Here is a 14,908-nt window from a genome sequence, read left to right on the forward strand (position 1 = left end):
TTCAAAATGCAAGGCTGTACCTACGAAATTCCATTTTCCTAAAATTAAGCAGCACATGGTTTGGATTATAAACTAGTTCATATACCCTCTTTCTCTCCCTCTTGTTGGCGTCTACCGTTTAATATTATATATTAAAAGTATGTATTTATTGAGGGCACTAATTTAAGATGCAATGTGAACTGTGGTGGATTTAGAATCAAGACTGTATCCCTTAAGGGTAAAATATATTGATATGAGGATGCTCAAGGTGAGGATGATATGGACCAAAACATAATACGAGTCACCAAAGTACAATACAGGAATAGCTACAATAGGAGATGTTGTATTTTTGCTACGGTGACTCTAAATCTTAGCAAAGTAACAAGTCATAAAAATGTGTAAAGTCATATTCCTCTTCAATGGGATAAGAGAGATTTATATAAGGGAATCACAATTCTCTCGAGATAAACTTGATATTTCAACTGTGTGTTTATCTCATTCATTGGTAGCCTTTAGATAGGCGAACATACAACCTACGGTTACAAAGAATTGAATTCAAACAATATAAGTTACAAAGAATTCAAACCTACGGTTACAAAGAATTGAATTCAAACAATATACGTTACAAAAAATTCAAACCTACGGTTACAAAGAATTCAAACAATATACGTTACTTATAATCTCCAACACCTAGCGATAAGAGAAGGGAGAAAAGCTTTGACAAAACAGTTAGCATTGCCTCCACTGTTGTAGTGTGGTGCTTGCTCCCATCGTGGATATACAAGGGTGAACTATGCAGGGTAAGATGGATTCTCTGTGATGAGACTCTATAACTCATCATAGAAAATCATCTAAAAGGTTCATAATCTGAACCTGTAGTATTCTGTCAGCTAGAACACAATGCTTACTGAATATTTTTTGACTGATATACTTCACATGATTTGCTGAACAAAAATAGTAAATCAAAATTGATTCCATTTAAGCTAACATACGTCCCCTTTTGTGCAATTTATATTTTTTTATACCGACTATAATTTCCTTTTTGAAGTGAATTGACCTCCAATATCCTCATAAATTTTAATTATTTAAGCCGGTTGTATAACTAATCTCGAGTCAGGATTTAGTGATAATCATTTTTAGATTGACCTTTATATAGATTTCATGGTAATACGGTTGTTAAATATTTGAAATGAAGTTTCATTACCTTTCATATATAATAGATTATATAAGAAACATGGATCATCGTGGCCAGCCGAGAGACAAGTTAAAAAAAAAATAACTTGTAGTTTGGATTCTAATATGTAATAGAAAAAAGAAGCTGGTTGTTTCATGAAAGATAGTACAGAAGGCTGCATTTTTTTTATTTCGAAGATAAATATTCGGATGGGATCTCTGAACTGATTACTTAAGGCAGTTTGACAAATATGTGCCTATGAAGATCCTAGCTACTATCATCACTGGTCAACGAGAAGGATTACGGGTAATATAATATCTAGCCGATATGAGATCTTACAGGCTATATATTAGAGTTGAAAATGGACAAGCCCACTCAAACTTTAAAGCTAATAATGCAAAAGAGAATGATTTTCCAAATCATTATTAGGATTTTTTTTTCCATATACCTAATATGAGATATTAACAATTAGCAACTTGAATAAATGGCATGTTCTGAGCTATACATAAAAAAAAAAGGAAGACGTAAATAGCGAGATTTGTCCTTTTAAAGGATACATATTGTGTACTTTTAATTTTTAACACTATTTATATTACGGGTAATATATAATTATAATATGAAAAATTATTTCTTTTTTTTTTCTCATGAGTCACTTCAGCTACGTGGAGAGTGGAGACAGAAGAAAAGCAAATTTTCATATAATAACTATATATATTACCCGTAATACATAAAATAATAGAACTTATGTTATTTAAAAGGAGATACACTTAACTCTTGCTCTTTTGCCATTCATGTTGATTTTGACTTTCGAAACAACTACTTGCATAAGATAGTGAAGGTAAACGGAAGCCCAAAGCATTGCCAAGATAACGCTACTGTCTGCAAAGCACGGATACGCGGGTTTTTGAAAATAACGCGTGTCGGACACGTGTCCGACATGGACACGCTCCGACACATTCCGACACGCGGTCAATATTTTAGGACACGTGGTCAATACTTTGACACGTTCCGACACATTTTTTTGACACGCAATCGACTTTTTCGGATACGCAGTTAACACTTCGACACTTTATTTTTTTTAGAGCTAAATTTTATTTTATTAATTAAACATGAAAAAATAATTTCTAAATAAATTTTTTTCTGTTATGAAATTTGACATGAAAAATTAAGAAGGTACGATTTTTTTTTTTTTTTTTATATTTATGTTATAAAATTTGAAAATTTGATTGGTTATGACTTATTATGGGCTGTTATATGTATTAAATATAAATTATATTATATATATTTAAAATATTATTTAATATCAAAACGTGTCCTAACGTGTCGGAATATGACATTTTTTAGAATTTACATGTCGTCGTGTCGTGTCGCGTGTCCAGTGTCAGTATCAGTGCATAATAAGCTACGGTAGCATTTTCTTCGTGAAAAATGACATATTGGTAGAAGTTATTTGCCTTGTATATATGCAATTCAGCAATGATAATTGGAAAAGATTGGTGATGATTAGAAACCAGCTAGGTCCATAGATAGTGTATATAGCAGCAATTGCCCTATAAAACAGGGGGTTTAGATTACCGTGTGATTTGGTTGACGCGATTAGAAAAAGTCTCACCCATCGACCGATTCAGTACTTTCAGTGCTTCACTGCTTTGCGGGGTTAACAAGATTGGACACCACACCGCATTAAAGCCTAATTGGCAATTTTCTACTGTATCTGTCGGATAACTTAGCGTCGAATCTTGCCATTCAACCTACAATATTGGCGGTCATTGTTTTGTGTACTCAGCATGACAGATAAAAATAACCTCGCTCTGGTCAAAGCTATTTTATTGACTTTCAAAATTTAATGTGATGTTGACATTCAAAATTTAATGTGATATTGACATTCTTGCCTGTTAGTAGAAGGGATCACAGTTTTAAACTAGCTTTTTTCTTTGATGCATAAAATGAGAGAGGTAACTTAAGGCGTGACACAGTTGATTAAAGAGTCGATTTATACTTCAAAAAGGGCACGGTTCGATTTTCTGTGGCCGTTTTGAAGGCTCTTGTTGATAGATAAACTGTAAAACGGGTTTAATTTGCCGCTGTCCCTGGCATAAATCTTCATAAAGATTGAACAGGTTTGTCCTGGCCCCGGCGAGTTATATACCGATGTCTTCCCTGCCAGAACTTTCATTGTACTAAAAAAAAAAAACCTTAAAAAGTTTTAAAGTAGCTGATACCATACAAATATGATACAAATCTGCGTTCCAATTAATTCATTTTTAAATTTGTATAATATTCATGTTTGTAAAAATTAACATGGAAAAATTCATGTGCTAACCTGCAAACACTAATATTAATCCATATTAATTTTCTTTTATGTTATTTATATCATGTCGAATCATATATATTGACCCTTAAAATAAGTGGATTTTATTTGTATTGAAAGTTTTGATACGAATCTTTATTTATGTTGAGTGTCTTTGTATGAGTGCTCAACTTCAATCCAATACGAAAGTGAACTGTTAACACGAATTGTCATCCCAAGCAAAACAATCCTATCTAACTAAAGGATTTTGTTGATATTTGTTTTAAAACACGAAAAACTCAAGATAAAAGTTATAAACAAAAGTTATTAAATAAAAATTAAAAAATTAATAATTTTTCAGATAGTTAAATAAATGTGTAATAAATATATTGCATTTTTACCCTAAGCCATCAACGAATCCCATAATAAAATTATTATAATACTCTACCCATAAACCAATTTTGCAACTGATTTTTTTTTTCTTGCTAACAGTGAAAATTAAATAAAACTAATAAATTACGGTCGCTTCAAGAGTATATTACCAAATATTAATTATATTACATTACATTATATCATTATTCATAGTACCTTCTAGGCTTCTATGGTGTTACATGTTTAAAATAGTTTTAATGGAATACTTGAGTAAATTACATTTTCTTTTCTTAAAAAAAATCAAATTACGTTGTCCCATTCTACTCTACATGAAATGCCCACTTTAATCAATTTTAATATAAACGAATCTTTTAGCAGTCAAGAACAATTTTTTTTTTTCGCTCTCTACTTTGGTATCATCCACATATAATTTTAAATAACATACTATCAATTTTTAAGGTTTAAGAAGATGAAAAGAAATTTTATACACCCTTACTAATAGGCTAATAGCTTTGGAACTTGAGACTTACCATCTTTATTTTATCTGTTGAAGTCCCAAAATGGACAGTAACTCTTGATGACACTAAGTGTCATGGTAGAGAAAAAAGGCCCCGGCTAATTCACATTAAAATGGATAAAGAGTAGCATATATTAATCTCTTGTAGAAGAAGGTATAATTTTTTTAAATAAAAGGCACTTAATATAAGCAGAATATCCCCAAAACACCAAAAAACAAACAGACAAAAGGCAGCCTAGCATGTGACAATTATTTCTGTAACTTATCATGGCAAAGCAGATAGACACAACTAAACTGAAAAACGGCAAATAGAACATTTAAATCTTACTTTTAATATTAGTTATTAATTTTATTTAAATTTACTTTTAATTCATTAGTCGTATAAGTCATTTGATACGAATAAAATCAGCGTTAAAAGTTTAATATAAACTTAGTATTCTTGCACTATATAAATTAAGGGGAATGAACTTCTCCCGTTGGATAGAAACTTATTCTCTCCTGCACACACAAAAAAAAGTTTCCTTCAGCCTTTTTTTTAATTTTTTTTTTAATAAATCCCACAATTTCATGAGTTTGCAGGAGGTTTATAAATTTCTCTTGTAACAGCAGAAAGTTATAACCCATAAATTAATCCTCCTCCATGTATATGAACTACTTTTTGACACTAATACTTCCCACAAACATCCAAGGCCTGTTTGCCGTAAATTTTTTGTTGGCGCATCTCAATATACATAATATCATTCCTATAAAAAAATGGATCATGCTTTAACAAAAAATTTCTCATCCACATATGAAAAAAATTAAAAACGTATTCCACCATTTCATCATCATGGCCATGCTCCCCAACCAGCATCCGCCGTCCAATGAAAAGTCAGGCAACGGCAAGCAATCTTAAGGAAACCCTGTTAGCTGTCAATTATTCAAAGCTTCGGTGCGTTTCATCAATGATTTGTTCCCTATTTATCAACCATTCCAATTTCCAAGAACCTAGATGTGGAAGTAAACATAAAGTTCATGGCAAAATCTAATTGAGATATTAATTCTAGACAATATAACTAAATTTATCTACACTAAGTTCTGTTCATTGTCGCAGTGTGTACATTCAGGATACATCAACCTCTAACCACAATATAATAAAAGTGTTTGCAGAAGAGATTATCACAGCCAAACTTGGGTTCCCAACTCGGACTCATCAGGTATTTTGCTCATGATACACTCATGGTAAAGAAACAAAAATATTGGAGAGAACCCCCTCCATTAAGTGCCTTGTTTTTTACCTATAATATTATTACAAACGCGAATACGCGTATATCAATCAAGCTCAAATATTAATGGTTGCATCCCACAGCCTTAGAAGCCCATTACGACCACCGCTGCATATCCTTTTCCTCTCCAGGTCTGAAGCAATACATCTTACCTGGATGTCATAATACGGCCAAAGTCAACCCAAGAAAACAACCAATAATGAATGGAGAGATAGAATTAAAAAGGCATATAATAACATTCTCCAGCCACATATGCACTGTTATATGGCAAAAATGTGTGTTCTCAAGCAACTGATGCCTATTAAAATAATCAGCAATAACTTCTAAATAATGAGTCATTATTTTATATTAAAAAAATAATTTCATTAATAAAGAACAACAAATTTGAAATTTAAGCTAAAAAAATCAATATATATTTAATTTTTTAACTTCAGTGCCATAGTTAATATCTACAGAAGTAATGCGCTTACTCAAGTAAGTTCTGCAAAACTAATTATTTGTCTCAAGGATTAATAACACCCCGAATATTAATGATTTTGGTAGTAGTGATACAGTGATATTAGTTAAATATACATCCGACACGAAAATTTGTACCTGATGCAGGCAGTAAAGTTCATCTTGGAAACAAAGAATACAGAACTATCTTGAAATTCCCCCCCCCAAAAAAAAACACCCACCCCCACACAAACACAAACACCACCCCCAAAACCCCAACCCCCCCCTCAACGAAAAAAAAAACAAAGAACTGTATCTTGAAGCATAGCTATTTTTGGGCACGAAACAGCAATACATACATACATATTTGGAATTGAATAGCAGAAAAGCATAAAATCCACATACCATGGCGACTGTTTTTTGTGGTGTTCTGTAAAGCTGCCAACCAGCCATCTTGGACCCAGTGCCAGAAAAACTACCAAGTCTCTCTTGGGGCCGATGAAAGAGAGACAAAGAATTATCAGCTGCTCCAATACCTAACCAGTGCTCCCCAGCATTGATAGATAATATGGCAGCATTGTGAATTGTTACATTTTTTGCACACCTTATACCTCCTCCTGCACAGTCAGTGAGTATAATGTTACCTGGTGATCTCAATAACACAAACTCTGGAACATTATTGCTTATGACATAGAGACTTCCAATGTATTTCTTATAAGATAAAGGCTAGCAACACACCGTTTGACACTCTTTTCAACACTATTATTGGGTGAAATCTCATGTTAGCCCCACTGATAGAAACTGGGGGGTATTTAGCGGAGCCAACACGGGATTTCTCCCAATAATGAAAAGAGTGTTGAAAAGAGATTGCCAAAGAGTGTGTACTAGCATTCCTATTCTTACAAAATTGCCTTTCTTTCTTTCTTTTTTTCAATTTACAAGATAAGACACCATATAAGTGGAGTAGAGATGCCGAGTTAATATTTTACAATGAGACATTTAGTTCAATGAATAAATGCTGGGTAAGCTACAACAAGGGATATTCTTGACATATTGGTGCTTCTTGGCCAATTGCGACCTTAAATAGTGCGTATATTACCAAATCAAACAGAAGCTAAATGTCAAGAATGAAAATAAGTTGCATCAATTAAGAGACCGACATACCCTCATCATTTTCCCAAAACCGAAGCAGGCCATCGGTTGACCCTGGAAAGGAAATTTAACAATTTAGAAAGCACTGGAGATAAAAGTGCAGAACAAAAAGTTTCTCAAAGAACAACTCTTTTCAAGAACTGACAAGATAAAGATATCACATAACAGCAGAGCCAAAAATTGAAGATGACACACCTGTTATTATTCCTCTGTCTAAAGAAGAATATTCAACACATAATATTGGCCCTGCATGGCATGCTAGGACAGCCTCACAATGTCCTTTCGAAAGAGACCATATTCTTGCCGTCCAATCATCACTACCAGTAATCACAGTTTCACCAACCATTCTTATGGACCTGCATTTTTTATATAGGATCATGTATTTGTTTACATTTGTAAGCCATACAGTAGTAGAGGAGTAGAAAAATATGTTTTTCTTGTTTACCGTATCCATTGTGTATGTCCTGAAAGTTTATGCATCTGCCTACTAGCGCGGATGTCCCAGATGTTAGCAACCCTGTGGTGCAAGCACCAGGTTAGACTTTAGACAATTAAAGTATGACAAATAGAATTGCTTTTATTTTAACATACACGTCTCTTCCAGCAGCAGCCAAGAGTCCCACATTATCATCATATTCCATGCATAAAACAGCACTAGAGCTACGACCAACAGTTGCAACACATCTATCAGTTCTAACATCCCACATCTTCACAGTGCCATCATGGGATGCAGTTAGCACACGTTCACCTGAGAGCATGCGCACACAGCTGACCTACATGATTGGCTGTCTCAATTCAGTTTCAATCATCGAGTCTGTATACTTTCAATGGATTCACAATATTTATACACTGTTTATTATTGAACAACCCGAAACATGTAAAAAGTAAATAATACCGGTCCATCATGGCCTTTAAGCTCTTCGAGAAGTTGAGTTGTTTGCTTATCCCACACCAAAACAGATTGATCATCAGATCCTGACACCACCTTCCCCCTATCTGAACTTATGGCACGAACAGTTCTACATTTAAAGTCAGAAGCAAGGTTGCACATGACTACTTATTCAAAGATGTTGACAACCAGACAAGAAATCTAATGAGAGAAAGAGAGAGAGAACCTAGTATGCCCTTTTAAAGTTGCCCTGAGTTCAGAACCACGAAGACTAGGATCCCAGATCTTAACCTGCATTTTTGCACAAGTTTTATGCACAGCGTATCAACCTCATTCTGGGTATCATGAAACAACTTTGTGCGAAGTAATTCCATATCATAGACATTGACACTTACGGAGCAGTCTGTGCTTCCACTAATAAAGAAACCAGCATCTTCGCGGTCACCTACCAAATCCCACACCTCTCTCTTTGTAACACAATGGAGAGCAGTAATGGCACCATTATGACCCCTAAGTATCCGAACATTCGTTTGAAGCTTCTTCTGCCCACCAGTTGATAGATCTTGTTTGCGAGGAGTCCCATTCTCATTTGTAGCTAAAATTATAAGGTAGTAGAACAAAGTGAAACTGACAGTTTATTCAAGAACCAAGGAGACATAATTTCACCAGTAGATAATGTTATAACAAAGCACCTGAATTGCCTCCATCAGATGTCCATCTACGAACGCGACCAAATGAGCTCGATCTAGATGTTGTATTTCGGCTGAACATACTCTGCACCCAGCTTCTACCAACACCAGTTGCCTCAGTGGGTTGCTGGTCCTCATCTTTTGCATCTTTTGGATGTGGGGATGGTAATGCAAGTGATGACACAGACTGTGCCTTCATTGAGGTGACTCCCCAATATCCATTTCGTAGTTGCTGGATATGAGACAAGAACCCTCTGATTTTTATCTGAATCAATCACATGAGGAACAATTCAGTAATAATTCATGATGTGAGCCCAAATTTTCAGTTAGCATAAAATCAAGACAAATAGATATTAAACTAATACAAAAGAGAACTCATACAATTGTTTTAGTGACTGTTAGAAATTATATGGATTTAAGCAGGGAACAAAGAAAAGATAGAATAAAAACTGAATAATCTGAAATTAATATTGACTTGATATGAAAGATGTGATACAATAGACAAAGCAATATCTCATATCTATATTAATAGAAGACTCATAATCCTAATTAAACAAGAAAACAAACCACAGAATATAACGAAATATGGAAACCAATCCTAAGAGATCATCTAAGATACTATAAACTACAACGGAGGTCTTTGTATGATATGAAAGTAGAAGGGATGCTTCCATCTATTATGCATGCCTCAAGATAGGTCAATGTACTTTACTCTAATTTTTAATTCATAAAGTATATCTTTATTGTCAATATCTTGTAGGCAGAAAAATGAATGTCTCGTTTTCTTCGATAAAAGATTTAAAATTTCATGAAGCCCATCTGTCTCTGATAGAGCCAGAGAGGAGTAGTTAGTTAGTTAGTTAGTTAGTTAGAAGAGCTATGTTTGGGCGGTTAAGTTGTTAGAGAGTTAGTAAAAATAGTAAGAGAGGGTAGGAGAGAGATATTTAGATTTGTTGGTTTGATATAAACAGAGTTCAGTTGTAAGGGGAAACCCTTAGAGGGAACTTCTCTCCTTTGTTCTTTGTTTCTGATTCAGAAAATCAATACAACAGGGTTCTTTCTCTTTCTCTTTTTGCTTCTCTCTGAAAATTCAGACTCTGTTTGGAGGTTCCCAACAGTCTTTATACTCCATAAGCTTTTCACCAAATCCGAAATTTCCCTGTCTTGAAATTTTCTTGACTTGCATTGTTCCAGATACCAAACCCCCCATTTATATCTCTGGGCAGTAAAGAGGACCAAAATGCTTTCATTTACCATAGATTCCAAACTTCAAAAAATTAAATGCAGTGCAAAATAGAATTAATTTACAAATTGCTTGGATCCAACGCTGTTCCTCTCTGCGATTGTTTCGATCATGTACCAAGCATCATTATCAGGAAGCCCCAGCCCAGCCTTCATAAAGTCAAAAGAGGCTCATTATTGAAAGCAAAGAAAGATACAGTTTGACTTTAATGAAATTACGAAAGGTAACAAGGAGATTCAAGCACATGAATAGCCAAAACAATACCATGTGTGATGCCAACACAACAAGCTGTGCTGTCACCAGAGATGCATAGTTGGCTGACCTGGGAAAAAAATGCAAATCATAAACAATAAGCTATGGATATAGAATCATAGATGCATTTAATCTCATTTAATCTAAGAGACAAAAAATGGATGCTTGGATAAGTAGTCAGAAAGAACAAACATACATACATAATTAGTGTTGAAATTATCATTCGAAGCATAAATATGAGCACGGAAAGCCCTTTCTTGGGGTTGGCAGGATGAGCAAGGGGAAAGCAGGGGAGAAAAGGTGGCAGGGATTGGGGAATACAAACAAAAGACATTTTCTTTATCCAATTAGCATCTAGCTACTCATCAATAACGATATGTTGCACGGCTATATATATTTCTAAATCAAGATATACAATGCACAAATATATATATATATATATATATATATATATATATATATATATATATATATAAACACATAAGAGTCCAATGGGTTTGAAGAGTGGATAATGGCCAAGTCTTTCCTACCTATGCTAAGAAACTCCACAATAATTAACTATTTATTAATAGAATGAGAGCTGTGAGGATTGAACTCATGAACACTTAGTCACAGAAACTCTGATTCCATATAAAGAAACACATAAGAGTCCAGTGGGTTTGAAGAGTGGATAATGGCCAAGTCTCTCCTACCTATGCTAAGAAAATCCACAATAATTAACTATTTATTAATAGAATGAGAGCTGTGAGGATTGAACTCATGAACACTTAGTCACAGAAACTCTGATTCCATATAAAGAAACAAATTCAACCCAAAAGCTTAAGCTAGTAGGTAATGCTATATTAATGGTTTTATATTATATATATATATATATATATATATATATATATTTATGGGGTTTGATTTTCTCATGTTGCATGAGAATTCAATTCTCATGTTGTGACTCAACTAGTGGTGTGTCCCACATTTATTAAAAAAAGAAAAAGAAAAGAAAAGCTTTGCACGCAAATTGAAGGGTCACAACATGAGAATTGAATTTTCATGCAACATGAGAAAATGTTTTCCCTATATTTATATATACCACTCAAGGTAAGGCGCTAGGTCTTCACCCGGATTTGGTGACAAGTAGGTCAGGGTCCCAACACGCAGATGGGCGAGCCTGGCAGCCAAGGGGTTAAGGATGCGATAGGGAAGCTGGAACATAGGAACCTTAACGGGTAAATTGAGGGAGTTAGCAGGTGTTTTTACTAGAAGAAAAGTGAATAGTGTTTGCTTGCAAAAAACTAAGTGGGTTGGAGAAAAGGCCAAGAAAGCGGATGGTACAAGTTTCAAGTTGTGGTACACATGTATAAACAAGAGTCGAAATGGTGTTGGAATTATGATCAATAGAAGTTTTAGAGATAAAGTTGCTGAAGTCAAAAGGGAAGGCGACAGGATTATTTTGGTTAAGCTTGTAGTGGGTGACTTAATTTTTAGTATCCTCAGTGTGTATGCATCCCAAGTTGGATTGCAATCAAACGATAAGAGCCAATTTTGGGAAGATTTGGAGGAGGTTTTGAGGGGAATACCACGAGAGGAGAATATTTTCTTAGGAGGAAACCTAAATGGTCATGTTGGTAAAAGCAATGGAGGTTTTGATAGAAGAGAAGATAGAGTGTCGACTGTAAAGTCTATCCAGGAGAGTGTGTCGCTACGCAGCTTAAGTTGGTAGTCCTAGAGGTTCGGTGCACCAAAGTACTTAAAATGAGGAAGAGGGCTCAGAACCCAAGGATAAGATAATGGAAGCTAAAAGAGGAAAAATAGATAGAGTTCAAGGAAAGAATGTTGCATGAAAGACCATGGGAGTTTGATGGAGGAGCAAATGAAATATGGAATGAAATGGCTATGTGTATCCAAAATGTGGTAAAGAGAGTGCTGGGAGAAAGCAAAGGAAATGGATTTCATACAAACGAAACATGGCTGAGGAATGGAGAGGTGCAGGAGGCAATTAAACAAAAGAAGGAATACTTTAGATCTTTGCATAAAAGTCCCAATGATGAGAACTTGCAAAAGTTTAGATTGGCGAGAAAAAATGCAAAGAATGCAGGACGAGAAGCTAGAGGCAAGGTTTTTTCCGATTTGTATAAAAATCTTGGGAGCAAGGATGGTGAAAAAGGTATATATAAACTTGCAAAAACGAGGGATAAGAAAAGTAAAGACCTCACCTAAGTTAGATGCATCAATGATGAAAATCAAAAACTTTTGGTAAGACATAAAGATGTAAATGAAATATGGATGAACTACTTTAACAAACCTTTTAATGGGGATGGAGATAAAAGCGAGGTGGACTTGGAGGACGCTTACGATGATTTGAATAGAAGATATGTGCGCAGAATCAACAACCCTTTCATTCTATCTCATCTCAGTTGTCACAATTTGATCAGGTTCTTCCTGTTCCTTTTCTTGACTTGTCTTTACCAGCTGCAGGTGACTCTATCCTAGAGGAGCGACCTCTTGCCTCCATCCCTGATGACGCCTTTTTCTCACCTATCAGCGTCGTTAGACTGTGCCTCCTGCAGACTTGATCCTGGCTAACTTATCGCCTTCTTCTGTCGACTCTTCCCCTCTGGATCCTTCACCATAGGCTCTTCCCATTGCCCAAAGAAGAGGTATACGTACTACTCGTAATCCTTATCTTCTTTATACCTTTTCGAGCTATGATCGTCTTTCTATTCCTCATTTCACCTTTGTTTCTAGTCTTTCTTCTGTTTCTATTCCTAAGACCACAGGTGAAGCACTTCCCATCAAGGGTGGCGCCAAGCGATGCTTGAAGAAATGACCATTCTTCATTCCAATGGCACTTGGGATTTTGTTCCTACTCCTATGGGGAAGTCTATTGTTGGTTGTCGGTGGATCTTTATTGTCAAGATTGGACCTGATGGCCATGTTGACCGTCTCAAGGCGCGCTTAGTCGCCAAGGGCTTTACTGAGATTTTTGGCCTTGACTATAGTGACACGTTCTCTCTTGTCGCTAAAATGGCGTCCGCATGTTTATTTCCCTCGCTGGTGTTCGTCACTGGCCACTCCTTCAACTGGACATTAAAAATGCTTTTCTTCATGGTGATTTACAAGAAAAGGTTTACATGGAGCAATCGCCTGGCTTTGTTGCTCAGGGGGAGTCTGGGATGGTGTGTAGATTTTGTAAGTCCTTATATGACATCAAGCAATCTCCTTGAGCGTGGTTCAACCATTTCAGTTTTGTCGTTCAAGCTTTTGGCTTAATCCGTAGTGAGGTTGATCATTCTAAATTTTATACGTGCACATCTCCTGATAAGTGCATCTATCTGTTAGTCTATATCAATGACATCATTCTCACTGGAAGTGGTAAAGCCGGGACTGACCAATTAAAACAATATTTGTTCAGTCAATTTCAGACAAAGGATCTTGGTAAACTTTGTTACTTCTTAGGGATTGAGGTGACACAGTCTAGACAGAGCATTTCCATTTGTCAAAGGAAATATGCCTTAGATATCTTAGAGGAAACAGGTATGTTGGGGAATAAACCAGTTGATACATCCATGGATACTAATATCAAATTATTTTCGGGACAGGGGAGCCATTATATGATCCTGGACGTTATCGGAGGTTGATTGAGAAACTCAATTATCTCACTGTGACTAGACCAGACATCTCTTTTGTTGTTAGTGTGGCTAATCAATTCCTTGACTGTCCTTGTGATTCTCATGGGATGCTGCTGTGAGATCCTCCGCTACATCAAAAGAACACCAGAGAAAAGCTTATTATATTCAGATCAGGGACATACAAAAATTTGTCGTTATTCAGATGTTAATTGGGCATGATCACCCTCGGATAGACGCTCTACTTCAGGTTATTGTATCATCTTTGGAGGAAACCTAATTTCTTGGAAGAGTAAGAAACAAATTGTTGTCACCTGATCCAGTGTAGAGGTCGAGTATCGTGCAATGGGAGCTGTCACCTGCGAACTAATCTAGTTAAAGCAGTTGATTTGGGAGCTCCATCTTTGTGAACAGAAACAACCATGACACTCATTTGTGACAATCAAGTTGCGCTACATATATCATCTAATCCTGTATTTCATGAGAGAACCAAACATATAGAGATCGATTGTCACTTCATTCGAGAAAAGATTCAGTCAGGAGAAATCAAAACAACATTTGTCAACTCCAAGGATCAACTTGCGGATGTCTTCACTAAAGCTCTTAGAGGTCCTCGGGTTGAATGCATTTGTAACAAGCTGGGTGCTCACAATATATACATACCAGCTTGAGGGGGAGTGTTAGAATAGTATGTTAAAGTAGTATTGTGTATATAATAGAATAGTCTCATATCTTGTATACGATAGATTAGTTTCTGTACTTGTTTAAATAAATATATTCCTTGTGTGCTCGTATTAGACACACAATTATTCAATCGTAAGTATATATATATACACTTGAATCTCATTTTTATCTTTTTTCAATCTCTTTGTATCTTTCATTTGGGTTCATCTATCACCGACTCCAATTAGTTTGGGATAAAGGTATTGTTGATGTTGATATACAACTCAATTTTTTTAGGTAAGAGAAATATAAAGCGTTAGTTCAACCCAAAAGCTTAAGCTTATTGGTAAAAGCCACGTAATTGGTTTTAT

At 35.4% G+C, this 14,908-nt stretch overlaps 1 protein-coding gene across 3 annotated transcripts in view; it reads right to left on the minus strand.

Annotated features, from left to right (window-relative positions):
- Nucleotides 1–5,257: 5,257 nt before the first annotated feature.
- The window catches only part of LOC133290820 (DENN domain and WD repeat-containing protein SCD1), a 34,608-nt gene continuing 24,957 nt past the window's right edge, over nucleotides 5,258–14,908 (minus strand). The window contains exons 20-31 of one of the 3 annotated variants that reach the window (XM_061488941.1): nucleotides 10,270–10,327; nucleotides 10,071–10,154; nucleotides 8,766–9,027; nucleotides 8,469–8,668; nucleotides 8,300–8,364; nucleotides 8,080–8,203; nucleotides 7,776–7,957; nucleotides 7,630–7,701; nucleotides 7,380–7,540; nucleotides 7,197–7,238; nucleotides 6,438–6,646; nucleotides 5,258–5,749 (exon numbers count right to left, since the gene is read on the minus strand). In XM_061488941.1, the coding sequence (XP_061344925.1) occupies nucleotides 5,654–5,749; nucleotides 6,438–6,646; nucleotides 7,197–7,238; nucleotides 7,380–7,540; nucleotides 7,630–7,701; nucleotides 7,776–7,957; nucleotides 8,080–8,203; nucleotides 8,300–8,364; nucleotides 8,469–8,668; nucleotides 8,766–9,027; nucleotides 10,071–10,154; nucleotides 10,270–10,327 (1,555 nt within the window). In that variant the 3' untranslated portion in view covers nucleotides 5,258–5,653. Of the gene's footprint in view, nucleotides 5,750–6,437; nucleotides 6,650–7,196; nucleotides 7,239–7,379; nucleotides 7,541–7,629; nucleotides 7,702–7,775; nucleotides 7,958–8,079; nucleotides 8,204–8,299; nucleotides 8,365–8,468; nucleotides 8,669–8,765; nucleotides 9,028–10,070; nucleotides 10,155–10,269; nucleotides 10,328–14,908 lie in introns of those variants that run through there. The other 2 variants (XM_061488940.1, XM_061488942.1) reach the window with 2 other exon arrangements.

This window comes from Gastrolobium bilobum, unplaced genomic scaffold (genome assembly GCF_033153095.1).
Source record: "Gastrolobium bilobum isolate Gb01-03AN ecotype WA unplaced genomic scaffold, APGP_CSIRO_Gbil_v1 utg966, whole genome shotgun sequence".
Classification (NCBI taxonomy): domain Eukaryota; kingdom Viridiplantae; phylum Streptophyta; class Magnoliopsida; order Fabales; family Fabaceae; genus Gastrolobium; species Gastrolobium bilobum.